At 58.2% G+C, this 27208-nt stretch overlaps 2 protein-coding genes across 4 annotated transcripts in view; both read left to right on the forward strand.

Moving 5' to 3' along the window:
- The first annotated feature begins 18 nt into the window (after positions 1–18).
- Positions 19–8598, forward strand: ELAC1 (elaC ribonuclease Z 1). 2 transcript variants are annotated; one of them, XM_077171580.1, is made up of 4 exons: positions 19–350; positions 2790–3030; positions 5515–5982; positions 6662–8598. In XM_077171580.1, the coding sequence occupies exons 2-4, from the start codon at positions 2874–2876 to the stop codon at positions 7141–7143; spliced, it is 1107 nt and encodes a 368-aa protein (XP_077027695.1). In that variant the 5' UTR covers positions 19–350; positions 2790–2873; the 3' UTR covers positions 7144–8598. The 2 variants fall into 2 exon arrangements, with proteins under 2 accessions (XP_077027695.1, XP_054508504.2); XM_054652529.2 differs by having other exon boundaries at positions 334–350; positions 2793–3030.
- A 9227-nt stretch (positions 8599–17825) lies between these two features.
- The window catches only part of SMAD4 (SMAD family member 4), a 40915-nt gene continuing 31532 nt past the window's right edge, over positions 17826–27208 (forward strand). Inside the window, exon 1 of one of the 2 annotated variants that reach the window (XM_054651695.2) lies at positions 17826–18100. The gene's annotated coding sequence lies outside the window, so the exon portion shown is untranslated. The remainder of the gene's footprint in view (positions 18101–27208) is intronic. The other variant, XM_054651698.2, reaches the window with a different exon arrangement.

Consider the following 27208-nt stretch of genomic DNA (forward strand, 5'->3'; position numbering starts at 1 on the left):
TTTGACAAGGTGCTGTCACAGCCACTCTAATGAGAACAAAGAAAAATGGGAATTTTAAAAAATTGTTATATTGCCTGGGCTGATCGCTCAGCGAGGGCAACAGGGCAGGGGGGTTCAGGCTGGGGCAGTTCCAGCTCTCACCCACAGCACCCCCAGCTCCTTCTCCCAGGGCTGCTCCCTCTGCTCAGCCCCAGCCCGGGTTCATCCCGGCGTTGCCCGGACCCGGTGCAGCTCCAGCACTCGCTCCTGCCGACACAGTCGGTGCGAGGGCGCGATCCGCCCCGCGCTCCCTCAGCCGCAGGGCGGGCTCTCCTCACGGCCCGCCCGCCCCGCCTGGCGCCGCCCGAGAGGTAAGGCCGGAGCCGGGCCCGGGCTGGAACCGGGACCAGGCCGGGGGCCGGGGCTGGGTCGGGAGCGGGGCCGGGCCCCCTCAGCCCATCCCGGTGTCCCCGCCGGCCCCACCGCGTGTCCTGAGCGCCGAGCCCGGGCCGGGAGCGCGGGCGGAGCCGGGGGCGGCTGAGGGGAGCTCGGCCCGGGGTGCCGAAAGGGAGAGCTCGGAGCCCGGCAGGGCCTCCAGGGGCTCCGGGAGAGCTGCACAGGGACTGGGGACAAGGCCTGCAGGGACAGCAGCCAGGCAATGGCTCCCAGTGCCAGAGGGCAGGCACAGATTTTGGGCTCTTGGGAATGAGGAATTGCTGGCTGGGAGGGTGGGCAGGCCCTGGCCCAGGGTGCCCAGAGCAGCTGTGGCTGCCCCTGGATCCCTGGCAGTGCCCAGGGCCAGGCTGGATGGGGCTTGGAGCAGCCTGGGACAGTGGAAGGTGTCCCTGCCCATGGCAGGGGGTTGGAATACAAGTATTTTCAATACAAATATTTTCAAGTATTTCCTTCCAGCCCAAACCATTCAATTCTTGTATGATCCAATGATTTTACACAGAGGAAAAGGAAAATGCAAATAGTTGCATTTGCAAAGTGTTTATTTCTGCATTTGGACATGAATCATGGCTCTCCCCGAGCCCCCCCGGTCAGGTTCCACCTTGGCGTGCTTGGGACGACCCTGCAAGCCCACCTGGGAAGAGAGCACTTTCTTCTGGAATTCCAGAATCCTGGAATGGTTTGGGATGGAGGGTCCTCAAAGCCCACCCAGTCCCACCCCCTGCCATGTGCAGGGACACCTTCCACTGTCCCAGGCTGCTCCAAGCCCCATCCAGCCTGGCCCTGGGCACTGCCAGGGATCCAGGGGCAGCCCCAGCTGCTCTGGGCACCCTGGGCCAGGGCCTGCCCACCCTCCCAGGGAACAAAAACTGGGAGGCTGTGGAAACTCAACTAAAAACAACTGATCTTGAGAAATTATTTTGAAAGCTATCTGAAGATATTAAGGCGCCTGGAGTTTTAAATCCTCCTGAAAAGAAGGCAGGAGCAAATTCTGGGAGGACTGGGGCTGGAGGAATCCCACTCCATGGGGTGAGTGGGAGAGCTGTGGGCTGTCCATGTGGGCCCTGCCAGGCTCCTCCTGCAGACACCCTCACGGACACATCCACAGCTGGGCACAGGTATCTGGGGTGAAACAGGTGCTCCCTGCCTGTGCCCGCGGGTCACCCCTGCCTCTCTGAAGTTGCTCTGGGGGAAGTGACCCTTCCCCCTCTGCATCTCCGGGCTGCCCGCTCCCGAAATCCGGGAATGGTGATTAAACGCTGGGTGAAACTCATCCTGAAACGCTCCTAGAGGGAACACTCGCACAGGAAAACTCAACATTTAAACGGAGCTCAGAGGAAATAAATTATTTATTCATTTATTGGGTGGGGTTAGAGCTTAGAGCTGTTCCAACTGGATGGGGCTGTTTTCTCTGGGAATCCACACAGGTCTTGTGCTTGGGCTGTGTGTTTGCAATCTTCCAGGACATAAGAAGGAAATCTCTGCTTTTAAATAATGTGTTGTCTGAAAGTCATATCCTGCTCTAGGCAGGTTTTACTTTTATGTTTTAAGGGAAAGGGAATTTTATCCTCACACTGAACTGTGGAGGATGCCTTCACTTCAAACAAAAATGTTTGTTGGTTTCCCTGCACAAATACATCAAATCACAGAATATCCCAAGTCGGAAGGGACTCCCAGGGATCACCCAGCCCAGCTCCTGCCCTGCACAGACCCCCAGCAATCCCACCCTGAGCATCCCTGGCAGTGCTGCCCAAAGGCTCCTGGAGCTCTGGCAGCCTCGGGGCTGTGCCCATTCCCTGGGGAGCCTGGGCAGTGCCAGCACCCTCTGGGGAAGAGCCTTTCCCTGATTTTCAACCTAACTCTCCCTGGCACAGCTCCAGCCGTGCCCTGGGAGCTGTTCCTGTCCCAGAGCCTGGCACATGTGTTCTGTGTCCCAGCAGGCACCTGGTGTGTGTTCTGTGTTCAAACAGGTACCTGGTGTGTGTTCTGTGTCCCAGCAGGCACCTGGTGTGTTTTCTGTGTTCCTACAGGCACCTGGTGTGTGTTCTGTGTTCCAACGGGTACCTGCTCTGTGTTCTGTGTTCAAACAGGTACCTGGTGTGTGTTCTGTGTTCAAACAGGTACCAGGTGTGTGTTCTGTGTCCCAGCAGACACCTGGTGTGTGTTCTGTGTTCCAACAGGTACCTGGTGTGTGTTCTGTGTCCCAGCAGGCACCTGCTCTGTGTTCTGTGTTCCAGCAGGTACCAGGTGTGTGTTCTGTGTTCCAACAGGCACCTGGTGTGTGTTCTGTGTTCCAGCAGGCACCTGCTCTGTGTTCTGTGTCCCAGCAGGCACCTGCTCTGTGTTCTGTGTCCCAGCAGGCAGCCGCTCCGTGCTCAGTGGCTCCGTGCTCCGTGTCCCAGCAGGCAGCCGCTCCGTGCTCCCGGTGCCGCCCTCCCGGGATGTCTCTGGATGTCACCTTCCTGGGCACGGGCGCGGCCTTCCCGAGCCCGTCCCGCGGGGCCTCGGCGCTGGTGCTGCGCAGGGCGGGGCAGTGCTGGCTCTTCGACTGCGGCGAGGGGACGCAGACACAGCTCATGAAGAGCCACCTGCGAGCAGGTCTGTGCCCTGAGGGCAGGGGCAGCTTCGGGAGGTGCCACCGCGCAGCCCGGGGTGCCCGCAGCCGGGGCAGGGCAGGGCTGGGCTGGGCAGGGCTGGGCTGGGCTGGGCTGGGCAGGGAAGGGCAGGGCAGGGCTGGGCTGGGCTGGGCAGGGAAGGGCAGGGCTGGGCAGGGCAGGGCTGGGCTGGGCAGGGAAGGGCGGGGCAGAGCAGGGCAGGGCTGGGCTGGGCAGGGCAGGGTTGGGCTGGGCAGGGCTGGGCTGGGCTGGGCTGGGCTGGGCTGGGCAGGGCTGGGCAGAGCAGGGCAGGGCTGGGCTGGGCAGGGCAGGGTTGGGCTGGGCAGGGCTGGGCAGGGCTGGGCTGGGCTGGGCTGGGCAGGGCAGGGCAGGGCAGGGCAGGGCAGGGCTGGGCTGGGCTGGGCTGGGCAGGGCAGAGCAGGGCAGGGCAGGGCTGGGCAGGGCAGGGTTGGGCTGGGCAGAGCAGGGCAGGGCTGGGCTGGGCAGGGCAGGGTTGGGCTGGGCAGGGCTGGGCAGAGCAGGGCTGGGCTGGGCAGGGCAGGGCAGGGCAGGGCAGGGCTGGGCAGGGCTGGGCAGGGCAGAGCAGGGCAGGGCAGGGCTGGGCAGGGCAGGGTTGGGCTGGGCAGAGCAGGGCAGGGCTGGGCTGGGCAGGGCAGGGTTGGGCTGGGCAGGGCTGGGCAGAGCAGGGCTGGGCTGGGCAGGGCAGGGCAGGGCAGGGCAGGGCAGGGTTGGGCTGGGCTGGGCAGGGCAGGGCTGGGCTGGGCTGGGCAGGGCAGGGCAGGGCAGGGCTGGGCAGGGCAGGGCAGGGTTGGGCTGGGCAGGGCAGGGCAGGGCTGGGCTGGGCAGGGCAGGGCAGGGCAGGGTTGGGCTGGGCAGGGCTGGGCATAGCAGGGCTGGGCTGGGCAGGGCAGGGCAGGGCAGGGCAGGGCAGGGCTGGGCAGGGCAGGGCAGGGCTGGGCTGGGCAGGGCAGGGCAGGGCAGAGCAGGGCTAGGCTGGGCTGGGCTGGGCTGGGTTGGGCAGGGCAGGGCTGGGCTGGGCTGGGCTGGGCTGGGCTGGGCTGGACTGGGCAGAGCAGGGCTGGGCTGGGCTGGGCAGGGCAGGGCTGGGCTCGGCAGGGCTGGGCTGGGCTGGGCTGGGCTGGGCTGGGCTGGGCTCGGCAGGGCAGGGCTGGGCAGAGCTGGGCAGGGCCGGGCTGAGCAGCGCAGGGAGCGCCGGCGGGGCTGCCTTGGGCGGGGCTGCCCGACCTGCTCCGCAGCCGTCTCTGGCCGCCCCCGGGCCCGACCTGCCCCGCAGCCGTCTCTGCCCCCCCTCGGCACAGAGCTGCCTCCCGCAGACAATCGGAATTAATTAATTAATTCATCGCGCTCGGCAATGTCGAGCGGCTTGAAACAGGAACGTTTTGGTTGTTGTTTGTCTGGAGGCAGCTCTAGACAAACCTGCGGTGAGCCTTGCTGTGGGTAAATGTCTCTCTTCAAGCGAGGCTCTATGTGTGTTGGGGGTAACTTTCACCTTTTGGCAAACGAATCAGGAATAAAGCTCCCCTCACTGCCACAGCTGCTGTGCTTCCACAGTCCTTAGTGGCCAGAGCTGACTTCTCTCCCCCAAAGAATGAAGATGAATTGTCAGTTACAAACAGAAATACAAGCTTCTGCTCCTCCAAAACCCATCAGGGAGTTTAATGTCAGGTAGATGGAGTAACTCCTATGAAATTCTTTACTGAAATCACCTTAAAACAAAAGAAGGGGACTCTGTCATTCCTGTGGCTCAGTCCCGGCAGGTGCTGGAGGGAATGCCTGGCTGTGTGGAGACGGGAGTTCAGCCTGGCTAAAGACCCTAATGTGTCTGCCACGAGAGAGTTCTGGGCTCTGCTGACCCAGCGAGGGCAGGACCCAGCTGGGGCCAGGCAGCCCAGGCACCAGAGAAAGCCCAGATATTTACAGAGCAATTTTTTCTCTTGTGTCAAACAAACCAGTCAGCAACAGCGCGGTTACTGCCGCTTAAAAAACTCTGAAATCAAAACTGCATGCTGGTTTGGTTTTGGTTATTTTTGATTTTGTTCGTTTCATGGGCTAGAAGGAGCAGCACAAATTCCTCATTGTGTTCCTCGTTAGTCAGCAGATTTTCTGTAAGATTTAAGCTCAAATGTTTCCCAGCACTTCCTTGCATTTCACGTGGCAGATGTCACCAGCCAGGCCCGTTCCATGCTTGTGGAATGCTTGGCTTAGGAGGAGCTAAACCTTGCATCTCTGCAGCCTCTCCTTGGCCTGTCAGGCCAAAATCTTCCTCGTGTGGAAGGGATGGGGAAAGAAACCCCTTTTGGGTTAGGATTTGTCCATTAAGCGCTGGTTTTAATTTCCCTCCTCGCTTGTTTCAAACATCTGGCCAAACGGCGATCCTTCCTGAGTGCTTACATTGTTTATTTTCCTGTCTTTTCCTGGCTTTGTCTTTCCCTGTTCTGTCCAACAGCCAAAATTACCAAGATTTTCATCACTCACCTTCACGGCGACCACATTTTTGGACTTCCTGGGCTGCTGTGCACGCTCAGCCTCCAGAGGAGCCCCGACGCCAGCGTGGCACCCATTGATATTTACGGGCCCCTGGGGCTGCGGAGCTTCCTCTGGAGGAGCCTGGAGCTGTCCCACTCCGAGCCCCTGCTGCCCTACAGCGTGCACGAGCTGGTCCCCACGCAGGACCAGTGTCCCGACGGAGAATTCCGGGACTTTTCTGGCCTGGACCGAGGCGAGGCGCTTGCCCAGGCGCCTCCGGGGACAGTTGTGCACCTGGATCCAGAAACAGACTCGTACTTGCTGCTGGAGGATGAGGAGCTGTCTGTGAGAGCGTTCCGCCTCTTCCACCGCGTGCCCTCCTTCGGCTTCGTGATGGAAGAGAAGCCCCGGCCCGGGAAGCTCAAAGTGCACATACTGCAAGAGCTTGGTAGCTACTTTGACTTATTTTTCCTCTTTTTTACTTCTTTTATGGCCACCTTCCTGTGTGTCCTAGCAAACCCGAGCAGCTGTCTCTCTCCGTAGCCTGTTTTTAACTCAATTTTCAGTTTTCTGTCTGGCCTCCACGTTGCGCTCTGAACTGGTGTGTGATGCTGGTGCCAGGGAATGCCACAGACCGCGCTCATGCTGGCAGCAGCTGACAGGTTCAGGTGCCAGAGCTTAAACAGCTCAGCGTGGCTTTCAGGAAAACATATGGCCAGTGTATTTGCATGATTTCCTTGACTTTATTACGAGCAATATAACTGGGGTTTTCTGATAGAGTTTCCCTGAGCAGTTTCCCTGTGGCTGCCCCATCCCTGGAAGTGTCCAACCCTGGGACGGTGGAGGGTGTCCCTGCCCATAGCAGGATGAACTCAGAGGTGCCTTATTACCCAAGCTATTCTAGGATTCCATGATTTTCTTCAAACACACTTCCTCCTAAGGTTACAAGCTCTTGATTTGTACGAAAAATCCGAAATATAGATAGGCCTTTATACCGAGGCTGTGTTTTTTTCCCGGCGAGCCAGCTCTCCGCCCAGCACACCTCGAGGGGTGCATTTTAAAGCCGACGCCGCAGTAACAGCACTGCGGGTGCAGCACTGAGGGGCTGTTTTGCCTTTCCCTGCCAGGAGTCCCGCCCGGGCCGCTGTACGGGGAGCTGAAGCGCGGCCGCGCCGTGGAGCTGAGCAGCGGCGCCAGGGTGCGGCCGCGGGACGTGCTGTCGCTGCCCGTGCCCGGCAGGAAGGTCTGCGTCCTGGGCGACTGCTCGGGGCCCGTGGGGCCGGGCGCGCTGCGGCTCTGCGGGCAGGCCGACCTGCTGGTGCACGAGGCCACGCTGGCCGACGGCCTGCAGGACGCGGCGCGCCAGCGCGGGCACAGCACCCCCGGCCAGGCCGCGCGCTTCGCCGCAGCGTGCCGTGCCAGGAGGCTGGTGCTGACCCACTTCAGCCAGCGCTACCCGCCCGGCGGCGACGGCCTCCTGCAGGGCCAGGCCGAGACCGCCATGGCGGGACAGCAGGTGACGCTGGCCGAGGACCTCATGACCATCGAGATCCCACTGAAAAACAAGGACGAGGACTTTGCGACCACGGAGGACCCAGTGAAACAGTGAACAACAAGGACTTCATCATGAGATCACAGTGAAACAGTGAACAACAAGGACTTCATCATGAGATCACAGTGAAACAGTGAACAACAAGGACTTCATCATGAGATCCCAGTGAAACAGTGAAAAATGAGGACTTCATCATGAGATCACAGTGAAACAGTGAAAAATGAGGACTTTGTGACCACAGAGGTCCCAATGAAACAGTGAAAAACAAGGACTTCATCATGAGATCCCAGTGAAACAGTGAACAACAAGGACTTTGGGACCACGGAGGACCCAGTGAAACAGTGAAAAACAAGCACTTCATCATGAGATCCCAGTGAAACAGTGAAAAACAAGACTTTGTGGCTATAGAGATCCCAATGAAACAGTGAAAACCGAGGACTTTGTGACCTCAGAGATCCCAATGAAACAGTGAAAAACAAGGACTTTGTGACCACAGAGATCCCAATGAAACAGTGAAAACCGAGGACTTTGTGACCATAGAGATCCCAATGAAACAGTGAAAACCGAGGACTTTGTGACCATAGAGATCCCAATGAAACAGTGAAAACCGAGGACTTTGTGACCATAGAGATCCCAATGAAACAGTGCAAACCGAGGGCTTCACAACAAGATGCCAGTGAAACAGTGACAGACGAGGCCTTTGTGGCCACAGGGTGGGAGTGACGGGGGCGTTGCTGGGCTCAGGGGCAGGAGCTCTCCTCGTTCCACGCCTGCAGGTGAAGTTTTCTCATGAACAAATAAGAGTTTAGGCCTCCTGTCGGAAGGGAGTTTACAGCTCAATGCATGCGAAGCTGTGGAGCATCAGCGCCGTGTTGTCACGCCCAGTAACGTTTGCGAAGCATGCTCTGGCAGGCCCCAGGCAGGTGCTCCTCATTAAAGTGTCCCTCCCGTGCATTTAAAGGATAAATTATCCCGACAGAGGCACGTTTGTGTGTGCAGAAAGGCCCCTCTGGGGAATGTCCCCTGCGCGTGCTCTGCCTGTCCCTGCCGTGGCTCTGCTCCCTCCCTGAAGGGACGTACAGAGCCTGCGTCCCTCCCCTGCCCTCCCCACCTCAAACCACAAGCTGGGCCTTCCCAAATTTTAGTGAATTTGCTGATCTGAAGCTGTGAGGAATTTTGAATTGAGACGGGAATTATTTTTGGTGATGTGGTTTGTTTTTTTATCTCTTACGTAAGTAAGAAAGGTGAGTTCAGCTCACATCCTCATAGCACGGCTCACAAGGTCACAAGACTTCTAGTTAGAAAACCTGTTAAAGACTTATTAGCTAATTAAACACTGTCATCAAGAACTTAAATATTTTGTCTTATAGATTCATGCTACAGTGTAAGTTTTTTTAGTTAATTATATTATAACACACAAACTTACAGCACTGTGTTTTAACATTCTTAATTACTTTTATAACTACCTTTTTTCTATATCTTAAGTTTTAAAACTAAAGTTTCCTTTACTTAGCCTAATGCGTGTCTGCTTTAAACTATAAATCCACATTCTCCCTTCTAAGTTAAGTGAGTTTCTAAAGTTAAGTTCTAAACACTTAAGTTTAGAAACCTTTTCCAAAACCTCAACTCAAATCCCGTGTTTAATCCTAAACTCTAACTTACCCAAAAATTCTAAAACTTTTCTAAACTTTATTCTAAAAATTCCAAACTTTAACAAACCCAAAATCCTAAAGATTTCCTACATTTCAAATTCCAACACAAAGCAGCAGAGCCAGTGCTCTTGAGGAGCCTGCCCTGAGTTTCCCCTGGCAGCTGGGAAGCCCCAAAGCCTGGTCTGAGTGCAGAGCCTGTGCTGATTCCTGGGGCTGAAATGCAGCACAGCCAGGGACAGGAGCAGGGGTGGGTGATGTTCCCGGGTGGGTCTGAGGGCAGAGCCTGTGCTGATTCCTGGGGCTGAAATGCAGCACAGCCAGGGACAGGAGCAGGGCTGGCGTTCCCGGGTGGGTCTGAGTGCAGAGCCTGTGCTGGGCTGGGCTGAAATGCAGCAGAGGCAGGGACAGGAGCAGGGCTGGCGTTCCCTGGTGGGTCTGAGGGCAGAGCCTGTGCTGATTCCTGGGGCTGAAATGCAGCACAGCCAGGGACAGGAGCAGGGCTGGCGTTCCCTGGTGGGTCTGAGTGCAGAGCCTGTGCTGGGCTGGGCTGAAATGCAGCACAGCCAGGGACAGGAGCAGGGGTGGCGTTCCCTGGTGGGTCTGAGTGCAGAGCCTGTGCTGGGCTGGGCTGAAATGCAGCACAGCCAGGGACAGGAGCAGGGGTGGGTGATGTTCCCGGGTGGGTCTGAGGGCAGAGCCTGTGCTGATTCCTGGGGCTGAAATGCAGCACAGCCAGGGACAGGAGCAGGGCTGGCGTTCCCGGGTGGGTCTGAGCGCAGAGCCTGTGCTGATTCCTGGGGCTGAAATGCAGCACAGCCAGGGACAGGAGCAGGGCTGGCGTTCCCTGGTGGGTCTGAGGGCAGAGCCTGTGCTGATTCCTGGGGCTGAAATGCAGCACAGCCAGGGACAGGAGCAGGGCTGGCGTTCCCGGGTGGGTCTGAGGGCAGAGCCTGTGCTGATTCCTGGGGCTGAAATGCAGCACAGCCAGGGACAGGAGCAGGGCTGGCGTTCCCGGGTGGGTCTGAGGGCAGAGCCTGTGCTGGTCCTGCTGGGCTGAAATGCAGCACAGCCAGGGACAGGAGCAGGGCTGGCGTTCCCTGGTCTCTGCCCACACGGAGCAAGGTGAGATCCAGGGGCTGTCCCCGCCCTGCACAGCCTCTGCCTTGCCTGTGCTGACAGTAAATCAGAACTGAATCACACCAATCATCCACGTTTGGGATTCAAACGTGCTGCAGATGTGGAGGGGTTTGTTGCTGGCTGGGGACAAATTACAAACGAGTACAAATTATGGACAAACTGGGGGCAAATTACAAACGAGTACAAATTACGAGACTGAATTGCTAGAAACGCCTCTTGAGCTGTTTTGTCTTCTAATATCAGTCTCATTACATAGTTGTGACAACAAAAAGATGCTATTAGCTCACGTTTTAGGTGTCAAACTGAAAATGTTACAACTCACTTTAAAAGTTTTGTGGCCAATCACACAAAGCAAAAGCACATGGACAGCAGTTCCATCCAATCACCATAAGCACAGGTACCTTTGTGTGAACAATGCTTGCTTATTTCAAACACAATACCTGCTTGTGAGCCTTAAAGCACAATGCCCAAAGCTCCATTATTAAGCTTAAAACTTTCTAATATCTCACTAAATACACTTTTCTGCAACTTAAAGAGTTATTCTAGACAAGCATTAATACACAAACCATTGTTCCATTTGTCCTTTCTTTTTTACTTCTTACATAATTTTTTTGCTGACCAATCTCATGGCTGCTGCTTAGCTCTAATCACAGTCCTGCTCTCTCTGAGGCCTGCCTTTTGCAACTTTCCCAAAACCCTCTGATTTTATGGATTCCCGCAGGATTCTTTGATTTCTTAGAGCAATGATGCCGGCAGGAGTGGCGGGCGTGGGGAACGTGAAACTCGCCGATCTCTCTGGTTTTGCCCCAGAAATGCTGTGTGCAGCAGGCAGAGTCTGCGGGTCGTGCCGACCTGTTCCATCTGCCCTCAAGCTGCGTTTCCTTTTCTCTGACAGGAACAGCGTCCCGTGCACAGGCCGTGGTGCCACAGCCGATTTTGGGCGCTCAGGAGCCGAGCGCGCTCCAGCTGTGCTGGGTTCCACACAGGGGCAGAGCAGCGCTGTTGTCCTGACCCACTCTGCTCGCTGGAATACCCAAACCCCCGCTTTTACTCCTGTTTATCCACAGCTGTGACCAGCAGCTCAGGGCACAGCTTCAGGGCTTTGATGTAGGATGTGAATCCGGGCTCAGAATGGGTGATTTTGGGTAAAGGGCAGCGGGGGCAGAGCGCATCACACGGCAGCATCAGGCCAGGGTAATTAATGGGCAATGGGTCTGGGGATTGGCTGCACAGCTGAGACACTGGTGCCATTCTAGTGCCGTTTATTCCACAGGGAGGGAAGGCTCCTTTCCCTGACCTGGGAGGAAGAGCTGAAGGCTGCAGGGTCTGCACTCAGGGCCAGGTCATTGCTGTGGATTTAAACCCTGGCTGCTTTGGGCACGTCAGTGAATCGGACACACTCAGTGCCAGGCTGTGCAGAATTGCTGCACTCAGGGCCAGGTCATTGCTGTGGATTTAAATTACCCTGACTGCTTTGGGCACATCAGTGAATCGGAGCACACTCAGTGCCGGGGCTGTGCAGAACTGCTGCACTCAGGGCCAGGTCATGGCTGTGGATTTAAACCCTGGCTGCTTTGGGCACGTCAGTGAATCGGAGCACACTCAGTGCCGGGGCTGTGCAGAACTGCTGCACTCAGGGCCAGGTCGGTCATTGCTGTGGATTTAAACCCTGCCTGCTTTGGGCACGTCAGTGAATCGGACACACTCAGTGCCGGGGCTGTGCAGAACTGCTGCACTCAGGGCCAGGTCATGGCTGTGGATTTAAACCCTGGCTGCTTTGGGCACGTCAGTGAATCGGACACACTCAGTGCCGGGGCTGTGCAGAACTGCTGCACTCAGGGCCAGGTCATGGCTGTGGATTTAAACCCTGGCTGCTTTGGGCACGTCAGTGAATCGGAGTGCACTCAGTGCCGGGGCTGTGCAGAACTGCTGCACTCAGGGCCAGGTCATGGCTGTGGATTTAAACCCTGGCTGCTTTGGGCACGTCAGTGAATCAGACACACTCAGTGCCGGGGCTGTGCAGAACTGCTGCACTTTCCATTCAGTGCATTCCAGCGCTTGAGAATGAGCCACAGCTGCCTCTTTTCCAGCTTCCCCTGTGCCCCTGCTCAGCCTGCTCCCCTCCCCTCAGAGCCTGGGTACAAACTCCCTCCTGATCCTGACTGCCAGTGAGACCTGAATTAAATCAACGGGAACGTTTGTGCCGGCCCCGAGAGGTTTGGACCATCCGTTGTCTGTGTTCTCAGTGGGTTTATCTTCCCCGTTATCATCTGTGGGTTACCAGAGAGCGGAATTGCTCTGCATTCCAACAGATGTGCCCGAGGGTTTCTCCCGACAGCAGACAAGGACTCTGCTCTGCTGCACCACGAGGGCGTCTCAACAAGTGCCGGGTGTGTAAGAGAAGAGTTTCTAAAATCATCTTTAGGCTCTGAATAACTCATTCTAAACATCCTCCTGCCTTCCTGGAAGAGTTCCTCCGGGGCTAGTTCCTCTTATTTTAGCTGTTACCAGCAGAAGGACCGGTTAAAAGTGCAGGAGGAGCTTTTCATGCTGCGGAGAAGAGGAAGGAAGGGGCGGAAGGGAGATGGGGAGAGTTTTGTGAGAGCAGGGACGGTCCCGGGGCAGCAGAGCCCGGGGCAGGGCAGGGCAGGGGGGCGCACAGGCCTCTGCTGAGGGCAGCGGGAGCGGGGAAACGGGGAGAGCGGCCCTGCAGCACAGAAAGGCACCAGCTGTGCCCTGAGTGTGCCCTGGGTGTGCCCTGGGTGTGCTCTGAGTGTGCCCCGAGTGTGCTCTGAGTGTGCCTGGGGTGCGCTCTGAGTGTGCCCTGAGTGTGCCCGGGGTGTGCCCGGGGTGTGCCCGGGGTGTGCCCTGGGTGTGCCCTGAGTGTGCCCTGAGTGTGCCCGGGGTGTGCCCTGGGTGTGCCCGGGGTGTGCTCTGCAGTGTGCCCTGGGTGTGCCCTGGGTGTGCTCTGAGTATGCCCCAAGTGTGCCCCGAGTGTGCTCTGAGTGTGCCCGGGGTGTGCCCTGAGTGTGCTCTGAGTGTGCCCCGAGTATGCTCTGAGTGTGCTCTGAGTGTGCCCTGGGTGTGCCCTGAGTGTGCCCTGGGTGTGCCCGGGGTGTGCCCTGGGTGTGCTCTGAGTGTGCCCTGAGTGTGCTCCGAGTGTGCTCTGAGTGTGCCCTGGGTGTGCTCTGAGTGTGCCCTGGGTGTGCCCTGAGTGTGCCCTGAGTGTGCCCTGGGTGTGCTCTGAGTGTGCCCTGGGTGTGCCCTGGGTGTGCCCTGGGTGTGCTCTGAGTGTGCCCTGAGTGTGCCTGGGGTGTGCTCTGAGTGTGCCCTGGGTGTGCCCTGGGTGTGCCCTTAGTGTGCTCTGCAGTGTGCCCCGAGTGTGCCCTGAGTGTGCCCCGAGTGTGCCCTGAGTGTGCCCCGAGTGTGCCCTGAGTGTGCTCTGAGTGTGCTCTGAGTGTGCCCTGAGTGTGCCCTGAGTGTGCTCTGAGTGTGCCCTGAGTGTGCCCTGAGTGTGCCTGGGGTGTGCTCTGAGTGTGCCCTGGGTGTGCCCTGGGTGTGCCCTTAGTGTGCTCTGCAGTGTGCCCCGAGTGTGCCCTGAGTGTGCCCCGAGTGTGCCCTGAGTGTGCCCCGAGTGTGCCCTGAGTGTGCTCTGAGTGTGCTCTGAGTGTGCCCTGAGTGTGCTCTGCAGTGTGCCCTGAGTGTGCCCTGAGTGTGCCCTGAGTGTGCTCTGAGTGTGCTCTGAGTGTGCCCTGAGTGTGCTCTGGGTGTGCTCTGAGTGTGCCCTGAGTGTGCTCTGAGTGTGCCCTGGGTGTGCTCTGAGTGTGCTCTGGGTGTGCCCTGAGTGTGCCCTGAGTGTGCTCTGAGTGTGCCCTGGGTGTGCCCTGAGTGTGCCCTGAGTGTGCTCTGAGTGTGCCCTGAGTGTGCTCTGAGTGTGCTCTGAGTGTGCTCTGAGTGTGCCCTGAGTGTGCCTGGGGTGTGCTCTGAGTGTGCCCTGAGTGTGCCCTGAGTGTGCCTTGGGTGTGCCCCGAGTGTGCCCTGAGTGTGCCCTGAGTGTGCCCTGAGTGTGCCCTGAGTGTGCTCTGAGTGTGCCTTGGGTGTGCCCCGAGTGTGCCCTGAGTGTGCCCTGAGTGTGCCCTGAGTGTGCTCTGAGTGTGCCTTGGGTGTGCCCCGAGTGTGCCCTGAGTGTGCCCTGAGTGTGCCCTGAGTGTGCCTTGGGTGTGCCCCGAGTGTGCCCTGAGTGTGCACATCCAGCTGTGGCTGCTGCTCCATTCAGCTGTGGGTGCTGCTCCATTCAGCTATGGGTGCTGCTCCATCCAGCTGTGGGTGCTCCATCCAGCTGTGGGTGCTTTATCCAGCTGTGCGTGCTTTATCCAGCTGTGGGTGCCGAATCCAGCTGTGCGTGCCAAATCCAGCTGTGGGTGTCTCAGCCTGGCTTTCAGCTGCTCCCCATGGCCCGGGCGGGATCCTGCAGCCGCCCCTTGAAATAACAAACACGAGCTTCTGCTTTTGTGGTTGTTGTTTGTTTGTTTGTTTGTTTGTTTGCTGGGGTTTGGGTGTTTTTTGTCTTTTGCTTGGGGTTTTTTGGGGGGTTTTGTCGGTTTTGTTTTTTTGTTTTGGGTTTTTATTGTGGTGTTTGTTTGGTTGGTTTTTTCTGGTGGGATTTTGGGGTGGGGTTTTTTTTTTTTTGGCTTTGTTTGTTTTGGTTTTTTGGTTTGGTTTGGTTTTTTTGTTGTTTTTGTTGTATTTTTGGTTGTGGGTTTGTTTTTTTTTTTAACAGACAATAAAAAGAGTTGTCTCCGACTGAGTTGTGTTTGTTTGTGTGGAACTGTGTATTTATTAATGTTTTACCCGGGGTGGTTTGGAATAAATGTGAAATTAATGTGTTCTGGCCAGGTGGCAGGACCTGGCCCAGGTCTCCATGAAACCCCTGGTTTGGCACAGGGGGCAGCTTAGTGCAATTTTTATTACTAATTTGTATTCATTATTAACATAACAATAACAATAACAATAACAATAACAATAACAATAACAATAACAATAACAATAACAATAACAATAACAATGATAATTTATTATTATATAATAATTAGTGTTCATCATATATTATTAAGAATATTAATACAATAATTATTATATTAATATTATATCATTATTATACAATTATTACATAATAATTATTATATAATAATTAGTTTTATTGTTATTATAGTAATAATAATATCATTATTATTATAATTATTATAATAATATTACTTTAAAAAATAATAATGTATATATAAATATATATTTATATAATAATTCATATAATAATAATATAATATATTTTATATAAATGAATATATAAAAATTATTATTAATAATAATAATATTAATATAAATGATATTAATATATAATAATATTATTAATAATAATAAAATGTATATGTAATATATTCATATAATAATTCGTATAATAATATAATAATAATATATTTTATATAAATAAAGATATGAAATTATTATTATTATTATTATTATTATTATTATTATTATTATTATTATTATTATTATTATTATTATTATTATTATTATTATTATTATTATTATTATTATTATTATATTATTTCGTAATGATTATTAGGCTGTATTTATTGCTGTTATTTCGTAGACGCACAGTGCTTGGCAGCTGGAGGCAGCGCGGGTGGCAGGAATTCCACCCGAGGGTTTTGGGGACAGGGGGGTGTTTGGGGGCTCTGCCACCGCCCCCAGCCCCGCTGCAGCCCCAGCTCATTAACTGCTTAATGAGGGCTTGTTAATCGCACCTGGAGAGGGAGGCGCCATGGCCCAGGCGTCTGGGGGGACCCTGCCCTGGGGCTGGAGCTCTCCCCTGGGGCCAGAACACCCCCACATTGACGGAAATGGGGGATTTGCCCCCAGATTGACGGAAATGGGGGATTTGCCCCCCAATTTACAGAGATGGGGGATTTGCCCCCACATTTACAGACATGGGGGATTTGCCCCCTGATTGACAGACATGGGCGATTTGCCCCCACATTGACGGAAATGGGGGATTTGCCCCCACATTTACAGACATGGGGGATTTGCCCCCACATTTACAGACATGGGGGATTTGCCCCCCGATTAACAGGAATGGGAGATTTGCACCGCACTCGGCAATTCCTGGCGTGGCGAGACTGCAGTTCCATCCACGCAGGAGGAGATGACAAATATGGGAGCATTATGTATTGCTTTTCAACGTAAGGTCCTCAGGATGTGGAACTGGCTATAAATGACTGAACACTGTGAGCAGCAAATTTTTATAGGGCAATATAACAATTTTTTTTTAATTCCCATTATTCTTGGTTCTCATTAGAGTGGCTGTGACAGCATCTTGCCAAAATCCCCCGGTATTCAGCAAAAATACATTGTATTTTCCAGGGGACGAGGTACTTTGCACATCTTTTTCCATTCTGTTCTGTATTCACATGGCAGCTCAACAGCAGGAAGGCAGGAAGGTGCAACATTCTAGTTCTGAAACACCTTTTCCTTTTCAAAGTCCCCTTTTTGGGCAGTTTGCTTGTGCTGGTGAGGAGACGTGGAGGGGCTGGCGCTGCTGGGGCCGCCGGGCTCCCAGGGCTGCAGGAGCACAGCCCTGCCCGGGCTGAGCCCCAGCGTGGGCAGCAGGGCAGGGGGGATCCTGCCCCTGTGCCCCTGGGCTCAGGTGAGAGCCCACCTGCAGAGCTGCCCCAGCCCTGGCTCCAGCAGCACAAGGAGCTGGAGCTGCTGCAGCCAGTGCAGAGGAGGCCACGGAGCTGCTGCCAGGGCTGGAGCCCCTCTGCTCTGGAGCCAGCCTGGCACAGCTGGGGCTGCTCAGCTGCACAAGAGAAGGCTCCAGGGACACCTCAGAGCCCCTGCCAGGGCCTCCAGGGGCTCCAGCAGAGCTGCACAGGGACTGGGGACAAGGCCTGCAGGGACAGCAGCCAGGCAATGGCTCCCAGTGCCAGAGGGCAGGCACAGATTTTGGGCTCTTGGCAATTAGGAATTGCTGGCTGGGAGGGTGGGCAGGCCCTGGCCCAGGGTGCCCAGAGCAGCTGGGGCTGCCCCTGGATCCCTGGCAGTGCCCAAGGCCAGGCTGGATGGGGCTTGGAGCAGCCTGGGACAGTGGAAGGTGTCCCTGCACATGGCAGGGGGTGGGACTGGATGGGTTTTAAGGTTCCTTTCAATCCAATCCATCTCAACATTCTCTGATTTGAGAGATTTTTCACTTTTTTGGGGCTGTGTTGCCATGGCCGCCTTTATGGGGTCACCCTCAGAACCCCAGGTGCTCCCCCAGTGTTGGCACCGCCAGCCTTGTCCTGCTCTGGAGCCACCACTGGGAACGGGCCCTGAGGGGCTGGAGCGTGTGCAGGGCAGGGAACGGAGCTGGGAAGGGGCTGGAGCCCCAGGAGAGGCTGAGGGAGCTGGGCAGGGGCTGAGCCTGGAGCAAAGGAGGCTCAGGGGGGCCCTTGTGGCTCTGCACAGCTCCTGACAGGAGGGGACAGCCGGGGGGGCCGGGCTGTGCTCCAGGGAACAGGGACAGGAGCAGAGGGAACGGCCTCAGGCTGGGCCAGGGCAGGCTCAGGCTGGATATTGAGGAAAATTCCTCCATGGAAAGGGAGGTCAAGAGCTGGAACTGCCCAGGCAGGGTTGGAGTACCCAGCCCTGGAGTGTCCAAGGAGGCCCGGACGTGGCATCCAGAGCCTGGGCGGGTGGCTCGGCGGGAATGAAGAGCCCGGCGCGGCGGGAAGGGAATGAGGGGCCCGGCGGGTATCAAGGTCCCATCCCGGGCTCCCAGTCCCGGGGCTCCGCACGTCACGGATCCCGCGCCCGGCCGCTCCCCGCGCCGCCGCAGCGCCGCCCGCCAACCACAAACACAACGCGCCCGCCCTCGCCCCTCTCGGCGCCGCGCAGGCGCCGCGGGACCCGGATCTGGCGCATGCGCGGCGGCGGCGGCGGCCCGGACGTGTCGGCGGCGGCCGCGACAGCGACAGCGACAACAAACAAACCGCGAGCGGCGCGGGCAGCGCGGGCAGCGCGGGCAGGAGGCGGCGGGGGGGCCGGCAGCGGGCGGCCGCTGCCCCCGGCGCCCGCGAGCGCCGCCCCGCCCCGCCGCGCGGAGGGGAGGGGGCGGAGGCCCGGGCCTTCCCCCGCCGCCGCCGCCGCCCCTCACGGCGGCCTCGGGCCGCGCCCGGACGGCGGCCCAGGTAACACCCGCTCCACCCGCTCCATCCGCTCCATCCGCTCCCGGCGCCCGCTGCGCTGGGCTCCCCGCCCGGGCTCCTTCCCCGCCCCTGCCCGGCCGCTTCCCCGGGCACTTCCCCACCTTCCCGGGCGCCTTCCCCGGCCCTCGGCGGGCTCCTCCCCCGCTCCCGTCCCCTCCTGCCCGGGCTCCCTCCCCACCTCCCCTCCTTTACGGCCCCTGACCCGCCTCATCCCCACCTCCCTGCCGCCCCTTCATCGCCTCCTCCCTGCCCCCTTCATCACCTCCTCGCTTTTCCCCGGCGAGAAAAACACGGGAGCCCCCCCCCGCTCCCGCTCCCAAACTTTTTATTCTGAGGCTCGGTCCCCGGCCGAAAGCCGCCCCGCCGTCCGCACTCCCTGCCGTGGGCTGGGGGAGCGCCCCAGCGGTTTTGTGCGTGCTCCTTAGCGCCTTGGCCTCTGCTATCTTCTGTTGGCTGTCCAGAGCCGTGCTGGCAGCGGTTTTGGGGCGGCAGAGCCTACAGCGTGTGTTATCACAGACCAAACCCGCGGGTGCCGGCTCGGGGCAGCGCCGTGACCCGTGCGGTTCGGAGGCCGTGCCGCGGCTGGGTGGATGGTGCAGGGGTAACCCAGCGTGGAATGGGGCGGTGTGAGAGCCCAGAGCGACGGCTGCACACAGCCAGCAGCGCCGGGCTGGCTCACCAGCGCTCACAGAGGGGTCCGGCAGGGCTCCTGTCCCAGCTCACGGCTCCTGTCCCAGCTGTTCAGGGCTCCTGTCCCAGCCCAGGGCTCCAGTCCCAGCTCACGGCTCCTGTCCCTGCTGTTTAGATCTCCTGTCCCAGCTGTTCAGGGCTCCTGTCCCTGTTCAGATCTCCTGTCCCAGCTCACAGCTCCTGTCCCTGCTGTTCAGATCTCCTGTCCCAGTTCAGGGCTCCTGTCCCAGCTGTTCAGGGCTCATGTCCCTGCTGAGGGCTCCTGTCCCAGCTGTTCAAGGCTCCTGCCCCTGTTCAGGGCTCCTGTCCCTGTTCAGATCTCCTGTTCCTGCTCAGGGCTCCTGTCCCTGTTCAGGGCTCCTGTCCCTGTTCAGGGCTCCTGTCCCAGCCCAGGGCTCTTGTCCCAGCCCAGGGCTCCTGTCCCAGTTCAGGGCTCCTGTCCCAGCTGCTCAGGGCTCCTGTCCCAGCTATTCAAGGCTCCTGTCCCTGTTCAGGGCTCCTGTCCCAGCTCACAGCTCCTGTTCCTGCTCAGGGCTCCTGTCCCTGCTGAGGGCTCCTGTTCCTGTTCAGGGCTCCTGTCCCTGTTCAGGGCTCCTGTCCCTGCTCAGGGCTCCTGTCCCTGTTCAGATCTCCTGTCCCTGTTCAGGGCTCCTGTCCCTGCTCAGGGCTCCTGTTCCTGTTCAGATCTCCTGTCCCTGCTCAGGGCTCCTGTTCCTGTTCAGATCTCCTGTCCCTGCTCAGGGCTTCTGTCCCAGCCCAGGGCTCCTGTCCCAGCTGCTCAGTGCTCCTGTCCCAGCTGTTCAGATCTCCTGTCCCAGCTGCTCAGATCTCCTGTCCCAGCTGCTCAGGGCTCCTGTCCCAGCTCCCAGCTCCTGTCCCAGCTGTTCAGGGCTCCTGTCCCAGCTCCCAGCCTCCTGTCCCCTGCCAGGCTGAGGCTCCTGAGCTCAGCTCTGCCCCAGCCCCTCCAGGACCCCAACACAGGGCACAGTCCCTCAGCCAGGCCTGTCCTGCCCCAGGGACACCTGGAGGTGACAGCTTGTCCTCCTGGCCCTGCTCTTTCCCTGTGACCACCAGGAGTTTCTTCCCCTCTGCGTTCATGAGCCTCTGTGGATTTGCCTGTTGCATAAGCACGCATGTTTAATACTGATTCAGGAACTTTATTTCAAAGAGCTGAGGCCCAGGGAGAAGCACAGAGTGCCTCACACTGATTAGAATTCTGTTTTTAAGCAGATAGCTCTTTACATAATGCATTCAGGCTGGGCTGGCACAGTGGGGATGGGAGCTTTGAGAGAATCAACTGGCTTGGTGAGAACAAAGGTGCTCAGAGCAGATCCCAGGGAGGAGCTGCTGTCAGGGTCCTGCGGGGATTTTCGGGCTCTGTTCTCTCTGCTGTTAACCTCCTGAAAAACTGTATTTTGGCCGGGGCTGGAGCTTTCCATGCGTGCCATGCCCAGAGGTGAGTTTTTGTTGAGCTCTAGCGAGCGCAGGGAACGCTGTCCCCGTGCGGCTTGCTGTAGAGAGCAGATGTTATCTGGCGCACCTCTTGCTGGGCTGTGGACATCACAGTCACACCCCTCGCTCCGGGCAGGCTCCCTGCTCCCTGCCGCTGCTCGCTGCCGCTGCTCGCTGCAGCCACGGGCCCTGCTGGCTGAGGAGTGACAAACCCCCGGGCGGGGGGAGCCGCGGGATCCGCCGGGTTGGGTTTGCTCTGCCCTTCATTCCACCGGCAGGAATTCCAACACCTCTGCGCCCTGCGCCTGGCCTCTCCCGGGATGTCATCTCCTGCTCCCCGTGGTGCTGCGGGGTGGCACACGGGGCTGTCCCCAGGGCTGTGTGCAGGGTGGGACACGGGGCTGTCCCCAGGCTGGGACACGGGGCTGTCCCCAGGCTGTCCCCAGGGTGGCACACGGGGCTGTCCCCAGGGTGGCACACGGGGCTGTCCCCAGGGCTGTGTGCAGGGTGGGACACGGGGCTGTCCCCAGGGCTGTGTGCAGGGTGGGACACGGGGCTGTCCCCAGGGTGGGACACGGGGCTGTCCCCAGGCTGTCCCCAGGGCAGTCCCCAGGGTGGCACACGGGGCTGTCCCCAGGGCTGTCCCCAGGGTGGCACACGGGGCTGTCCCCAGGGTGGCACACGGGGCTGTCCCCAGGCTGTGCAGGGTGGGACACGGGGCTGTCCCCAGGCTGTGCAGGGTGGCACACGGGGCTGTCCCCAGGCTGTCCCCAGGGTGGCACACGGGGCTGTCCCCAGGCAGTCCCCAGGGTGGCACACGGGGCTGTCCCCAGGGTGGCACATGGGGCTGTCCCCAGGCTGTGCAGGGTGGCACACGGGGCTGTCCCCAGGCTGGGACACGGGGCTGTCCCCAGGGTGGCACACGGGGCTGTCCCCAGGCTGTGCAGGGTGGCACACGGGGCTGTCCCCAGGCTGGGACACGGGGCTGTCCCCAGGGTGGCACACGGGGCTGTCCCCAGGCTGTGCAGGGTGGCACACGGGGCTGTCCCCAGGCTGTCCCCAGACTGTCCCCAGGGTGGCACACAGGGCTGTCCCCAGGGTGGCTCCAGTGCCAGAGGAGCTCATGTGCTGCGGTGTGCAGATCTTCCTGCTCTGACCACACAGAGGCCTGTGCTGAGAGGAGGAGTTGTTTTTCTGCTGTTTTTCTGCTGCGTGCCTTCTCAAAAAGTGAAAATGAGAAAGAGCGGAGAAACGGGCAAAAGGGAACTTGCTGGGGTTTAAAGCACATGGTACAGTCAGGCCATCACAGCAGGGGGAGCTTTTCCCTCGTGTGCCTCACAGGGAGGGTGCGCTTTGGAGTGGGGTTACCCTGGTGCCATTCCTCCAACGAGAGTTGGAGCCCTGAGGGAGCTTTGCTGCCTCTGCCCCCTCATTCTGGGGCATTGGGAAGGGTTGGAGCCCTGAGGGAGCTTTGCAGCCTCTGCCCCCTCATTCTGGGGCATTGGGAAGGGTTGGAGCCCTGAGGGAGCTCTGCCCTCTCTGTCCCCTCATTCTGGGGCATTGGGAAGGGTTGGAGCCCTGAGGGAGCTTTGCAGCCTCTGCCCCCTCATTCTGGGCACTTGGGAAGGGGTTGGAGCCCCCAGGGAGCTCTGCCCTCTCTGCCCCCTCATTCTGGGCATTGGGAAGGGTTGGAGCCCCGAGGGAGCTCTGCCCTCTCTGCCCCCTCATTCTGGGCATTGGGAAGGGTTGGAGCCCCCAGGGAGCTCTGCCCTCTCTGCCCCCTCATTCTGGGGCATTGGGAAGGGTTGGAGCCCCCAGGGAGCTCTGCCCTCTCTGCACCCTCATTCTGGGCACTTGGGAAGGGGTTGGAGCCCAGAGGGAGCTCTGCCCTCTCTGCCCCCTCATTCTGGGCACTTGGGAAGGGTTGGAGCCCCCAGGGAGCTTTGCCCTCTCTGCCCCCTCATTCTGGGCACTTGGGAAGTGCTCTGGGCAGGGCTGGGTGCACAGGTGGGAGCTGGGAGCAGAAAGGTGCCAGAGCAGCCCCGGGCACCCACTCCACACCAGCCTGTCCCGCGGAGAGGTGGCTGCTCCGGCTTCTCACCCGTGAACTTTGTGTCAACACAAAACTGGTGCCACTCAGTTTCCTCCAAGCTCTTCTCCAGCTCTCCAGCTTTATGCTGCTGCCATGTGTCTTAAATTTCGGTGGCTGCTGCCAGAGAGATGAGGAGAATTGACGCTGGTGATTCAGATGCGCGCACAGAAATAGTGTTCTGGGCACTGCTAGCCCTGCTGCACGGAGCGTGGCGGGCGCCTCCTCGGTGCTCCTCCCCTGCTCTTTGGTGCTAATTGTTCTCATGCCTACAATGAGACATTTTGCTGCTGTTCAGCCGTGGGGCAAGTAGATAATAATCTAATGTGCTGGAAAATATCTGCAGTTTAATCACTTACTCATATCTTCATCAAATCACAAGCTGCTTTTTGTTTTATTGGTGTATGGATTTTCCTCAGTCGTGTTTATCGTAAAACTTCTGCCCTTGCATTATTAAACAGCAGAACTCCGTAGTAATGTTCTGGTGGTTAAAAGCCATCGAGTGCACTCCTGACATCTCTGTGTTTGTCTGATTCTGGGGGCAGCAGCTGAGGCAGGAGCCTTTCTCGTGTGAAGCGTCCTCGCAGCACACCAGTTTGCACGCCGCTCTAATTAGCCGTGTTGCCAGAATATCTGGGGATATCTGCCTGGTGTCAGAGTAGTGCTGGGGATCTGTCTGCCCTGGCTGGTACTCGTGAATCACGCTCACAGGGCATCACTGACAGCTTTCAGCAATCAGCAATCCTTGGTCTCTCTTGGATGTGTTTCCCCAAAAATTGCTTTCATGGCTGCGACTTGGAGATGCAGTTTAGTTCTCTCAAGTGTGTCTTGCATTAACTCATTTCCCTGCTCACCCCCCCAGAATTGCACCCCCACATCCTTCCCTTTGGCCTTGTGTGGCACCACCAGCCAGCCTTGGTGGGGCTGCGTCTGTCCTTGTCACTGTGCTCTAGTATCCGTGCCCTTGTTTCCTTGTTTCCTTGGAAGTGGTTTCCTTAAGGTCAGGGCGGCAATGTTCCCTGCAGGCGTGGCTGCTGCTGAAGGGCGTTTGCTGCACCCTGCAGAGGGCTCGGGCCTCTGCAGCTGGGGACAGGGACCACAGCCTGCCCAGCTGTGCCAGGCTCTGCAGCGTGGCAAGAGTGCAGCGCTGTGCCGGGGCAGGGCCGGTGTCACATCTGTCACAGTGTCACAGTGTCACAGTGTCACAGTGCCCACCCCAGCTCGCAGTCATTTGTGCCTGGGCAGGGCCGGTGTCACCCCTGAATGTCACAGTGTCACAGTGCCCACCCCAGCTGCTCTGGGGACACTGGGGCAGGGCTGGTGTCACATCTGTCACAGTGTCACAGTGCCCACCCCAGCTGCTCTGGGGACACGGGCAGGGCTGGTGTCACATCTGTCACAGTGTCACAGTGCCCACCCCAGCTGGTGGCCATTTGTGCCTGGGCAGGGCTGGTGTCACCCCTGAATGTCACAGTGTCCATCCCAGCTGGTGGCCATTTGTGCTTGGGCAGGGCCGGTGTCACCCCTGTCACGGTGCCCCTCTGTCACCATCCCAGCTCATGGCCGTTGTTTCAGCTGCTCGGGGGCACTGGGGCAGGGCCGGTGTCACCCCTGTGTGTCACAGTGCCCCTCTGTCACCATCCCAGCTGATGGCCATTTGTATACCTGGGGCAGGGCCGGTGTCACCGCTGTGTGTCACAGTGCCCGTCTGTCACCATCCCAGCTCACGGCCACTGTTTCAGCTGCTCGGGGGCGCGGGGCTGCCTGCGGGGCGGTTTGTGCTGAGAGAGGGCAGCAGAGGCTCGCTCTGCCTCACTGCTGCTCGAGGGCTTCCTGAGCCCCAGCTGGGCACAGCAGCGCCTGTGAAACCCTTGTTTCTCCGGTTGTAGCTCCACAGGCCGGTTGGGTTTCCGTCACAAGGGCGCACTCGGGCTCTGTGGATGTGACAGCCTGGTCAGGGAGCCAGAAAACGAGAAAAGTTTTGTCAGAATCCATCTGAGAGACTTTAGAGAGTTGAAGATAAACAATGGTAGCTTATTATCATAAACAACAGCAGGTGCTGTTTTCCTACTCTCTGTTTTCTTGTTTCTCTCAAATATTGTTTATAAGGAAGGCACCTTGTTAATTAGCCATTCAGGTGAGATGTATTGATTAATTGACCAACCAGGTGTACCTGTACTGGAGCTGTATGTAAAAGAGGATCTGGAGCAGGACCAGGCTTGATGCCAGCCAGGCTTGTGGAGAGCGCGGGTGCATTCGGACCCAGCAGCGACACTCACGGATCCGGGCTGGCTGCTGTGTGCTCTGCGTGTGCTCTGTGTGTGCCCTGCGTGTGCTGTGTGTGTGTGCCCTGTGTGTGCTCTGTGTGTGCTCTGCGTGTGCTGTGTGTGTGTGCCCTGCGTGTGCTCTGCGTGTGCTCTGCATGTGCTGTGTGTGTGTGCCCTGTGTGTGCTCTGTGTGTGCCCTGCGTGTGCTCTGCGTGTGCTGTGCGTGTGCTGTGTGTGTGCTCTGTGTGTGCCCTGCGTGTGCTCTGCGTGTGCTGTGCGTGTGCTGTGTGTGTGCTCTGCGTGTGCTCTGCGTGTGCTCTGCGTGTGCCCTGAGTGTGCTCTGCGTGTTCTCTGCGTGTGTTGCCCCGTTGTGCTCTGCATGTTCTCTGCGTGTTCTCTCCGTGTTCCCTGCGTGTTCTCTGTGTGTGCTGCCCCGTTGTGCTCTGTGTGTTCTCTGCATGTTCTCTGCGTGTTCTCTGCGTGTTCTCTGCGTGTGCTGCCCCGTTGTGCTCTCCAGCCCTGTCCCCTCTGCACCTGCACTCCCTGCGTGCACCCGGGGCCTCTCTCTGAGCGCTCCCATTGCTGCTTCCCTCTCTCCATCCAACCTTTCCAGAGCCCACTGCGGCCCTCACCCCGCAGGAGCTGTTTTTCCCCTTGGTACCAGGCTGTGCTATATATTCTACCTTCATTTTTTATCATTTTTTCCTTAATCCCAGCATTAGCATCGTGGCTCTCGCGAGCACAGTGTTGCGAGCTCCCTGCAGGTCAGGCTGCCTGTCGCGCAGTTTCCCTGTGAGCAACGGCTGCTCCCGGTTTGGGAGTGCCCGGTGTGCTGGGAAGGTGGCATGGAGGGGCGCTGCCTCCTGCCCGTGCCTCCAGGCAGTTCCCCTGGGTTTGTGCTGCTGCCGCCGTTCTCAGACCGAGCTCCTTGGTGAGCCCGCTCCCGCACAGCTGCACCCGGCCTGGCCCCGCTGTGATTGCCCGGATCGTGTTCCCGCCGTTCTCAGACCGAGCTCCTTGGTGAGCCCGCTCCCGCACAGCTGCACCCGGCCTGGCCCCGCTGTGATTGCCCGGATCGTGTTCCCGCCGTTCTCAGACCGAGCTCCTTGGTGAGCCCGCTCCCGCACAGCTGCACCCGGCCTGGCCCCGCTGTGATTGCCCGGATCGTGTTCCCGCCGTTCTCAGACCGAGCTCCTTGGTGAGCCCGCTCCCGCACAGCTGCGCCCGGCCTGGCCCCGCTGTGATTGCCCGGATCGTGTTCGCGGCGTTCTCAGACCGAGCTCCTTGGTGAGCCCGCTCCCGCACAGCTGCGCCCGGCCTGGCCCCGCTGTGATTGCCCGGATCGTGTTCCCGCTGTTCTCAGACCGAGCTCCTTGGTGAGCCCGCTCCCGCACAGCTGCGCCCGGCCTGGCCCCGCTGTGCTTGCCCGGATCGCGTTCCCGGCTCCGGCTCCACCCCAGCCGCTGCTGCGGCCGCTGCTCTCTGCCCGGGGCTCGGTGGTTCTCCCCACACTGCAAAGCGTGGCTCCCGTAGGGGCGAGGGGGAGCAGAAACCACTCCTCAGTGCTAAGAGTGCCCTGAAGGTTGCCTTTAACAGGCAGGAAAGGAGCTGAGTGTTTTGGAAGGGTCTGGGTTTGTGGCCTCAGATATCAGCCAGATCACAGTGTTGAAAATGGGAATTGTTTGGATGAAGGGATTTTTCAGCTAAAAGTTTAAAAATCCGCGTGGCTGAATGGCTAGAGCACTTTGACTGGGGTTTAGTGAAGTTTTGGGGACTTGTAGCAGGCCCTGCCCTTTATTCCTCAACTGTAGTAACACCTCCACAAAGGCAAGGAAGTGAAATCCACGTGAGTTTTTCTTCCTAACCATGAAAATCAGGAAGACTTTCTTCTGTTTCTTAACCCCCCTTCGTCAGGCTCTGTTTGTGCCTGCTGCTCTGTAGAACATCGAACTGAAACGTACCCCAGCAACTCATGGGCCTCAAGCCAGGCCAGCCAAGTGATCCTGGCTCTTAATACTCCATTTGCTGCCTGAAGAGTTGCTGGGAACGTTTGGGAGCCGTGTTCTCCTTACCCGTGCCTTTTTGGCATATGAAAGCTCTCATTCCTGGGCTGTGCTAGCCTGCAGCGCTGCCTTGCTGGCGCGGCTGAGGAGGTGCTGGTGCACGGCGTGGAATGCTGAATTGCTGCTCCATGAAGGCCTTGTTTATCCCTTCATCCGCTTCGTGCGAGCGGCCCATGTCTTCTGGCTGACGGATGAAGGCATTTTTGGATGGGGGGCAGCTCGCATCCGCAGCAGGGAGTGCCCTCCCGGGGCTGTGCAGGGACAGGGTGCTGAGCGTGAAACCTTGGCGCTGTTATCAGGGCACCCCGGCGGGGTAATCGCTGTTTGGAGAGAGCGTGTCCCGGCTGATCCCAAACAGTGCCGCAGTCTGCCTCTGCGTGGGGCTTGTTTGGCATTCCTGCCCCTCAGAGCTGTATAAGTAGGGCCAGGGCAGGCTCCGGGCAGCTCCACAGGGCTCCTGCTCCCCGTGGGTAAGTCAGCCCTGCGGGTCCGGCTCTGCGAGGTGACTGCTGGGGCAGCAGCTGCTCTT

The sequence above is a fragment of the Agelaius phoeniceus genome, chromosome Z (genome assembly GCF_051311805.1).
Source record: "Agelaius phoeniceus isolate bAgePho1 chromosome Z, bAgePho1.hap1, whole genome shotgun sequence".
NCBI classification, from domain to species: Eukaryota; Metazoa; Chordata; class Aves; order Passeriformes; family Icteridae; genus Agelaius; species Agelaius phoeniceus.

Bases quoted from the DNA above. Each gene is read 5' to 3' on its own strand.
- ELAC1 (XM_077171580.1), top strand. From the start codon at position 2,874: ATGTCTCTGGATGTCACCTTCCTGGGCACGGGCGCGGCCTTCCCGAGC. The intron at 3,031-5,514 runs GTCTGTGCCCTG...TCTGTCCAACAG, and splicing joins GAAGAGCCACCTGCGAGCAG to CCAAAATTACCAAGATTTTC. The intron at 5,983-6,661 runs GTAGCTACTTTG...TTTCCCTGCCAG, and splicing joins GCACATACTGCAAGAGCTTG to GAGTCCCGCCCGGGCCGCTG.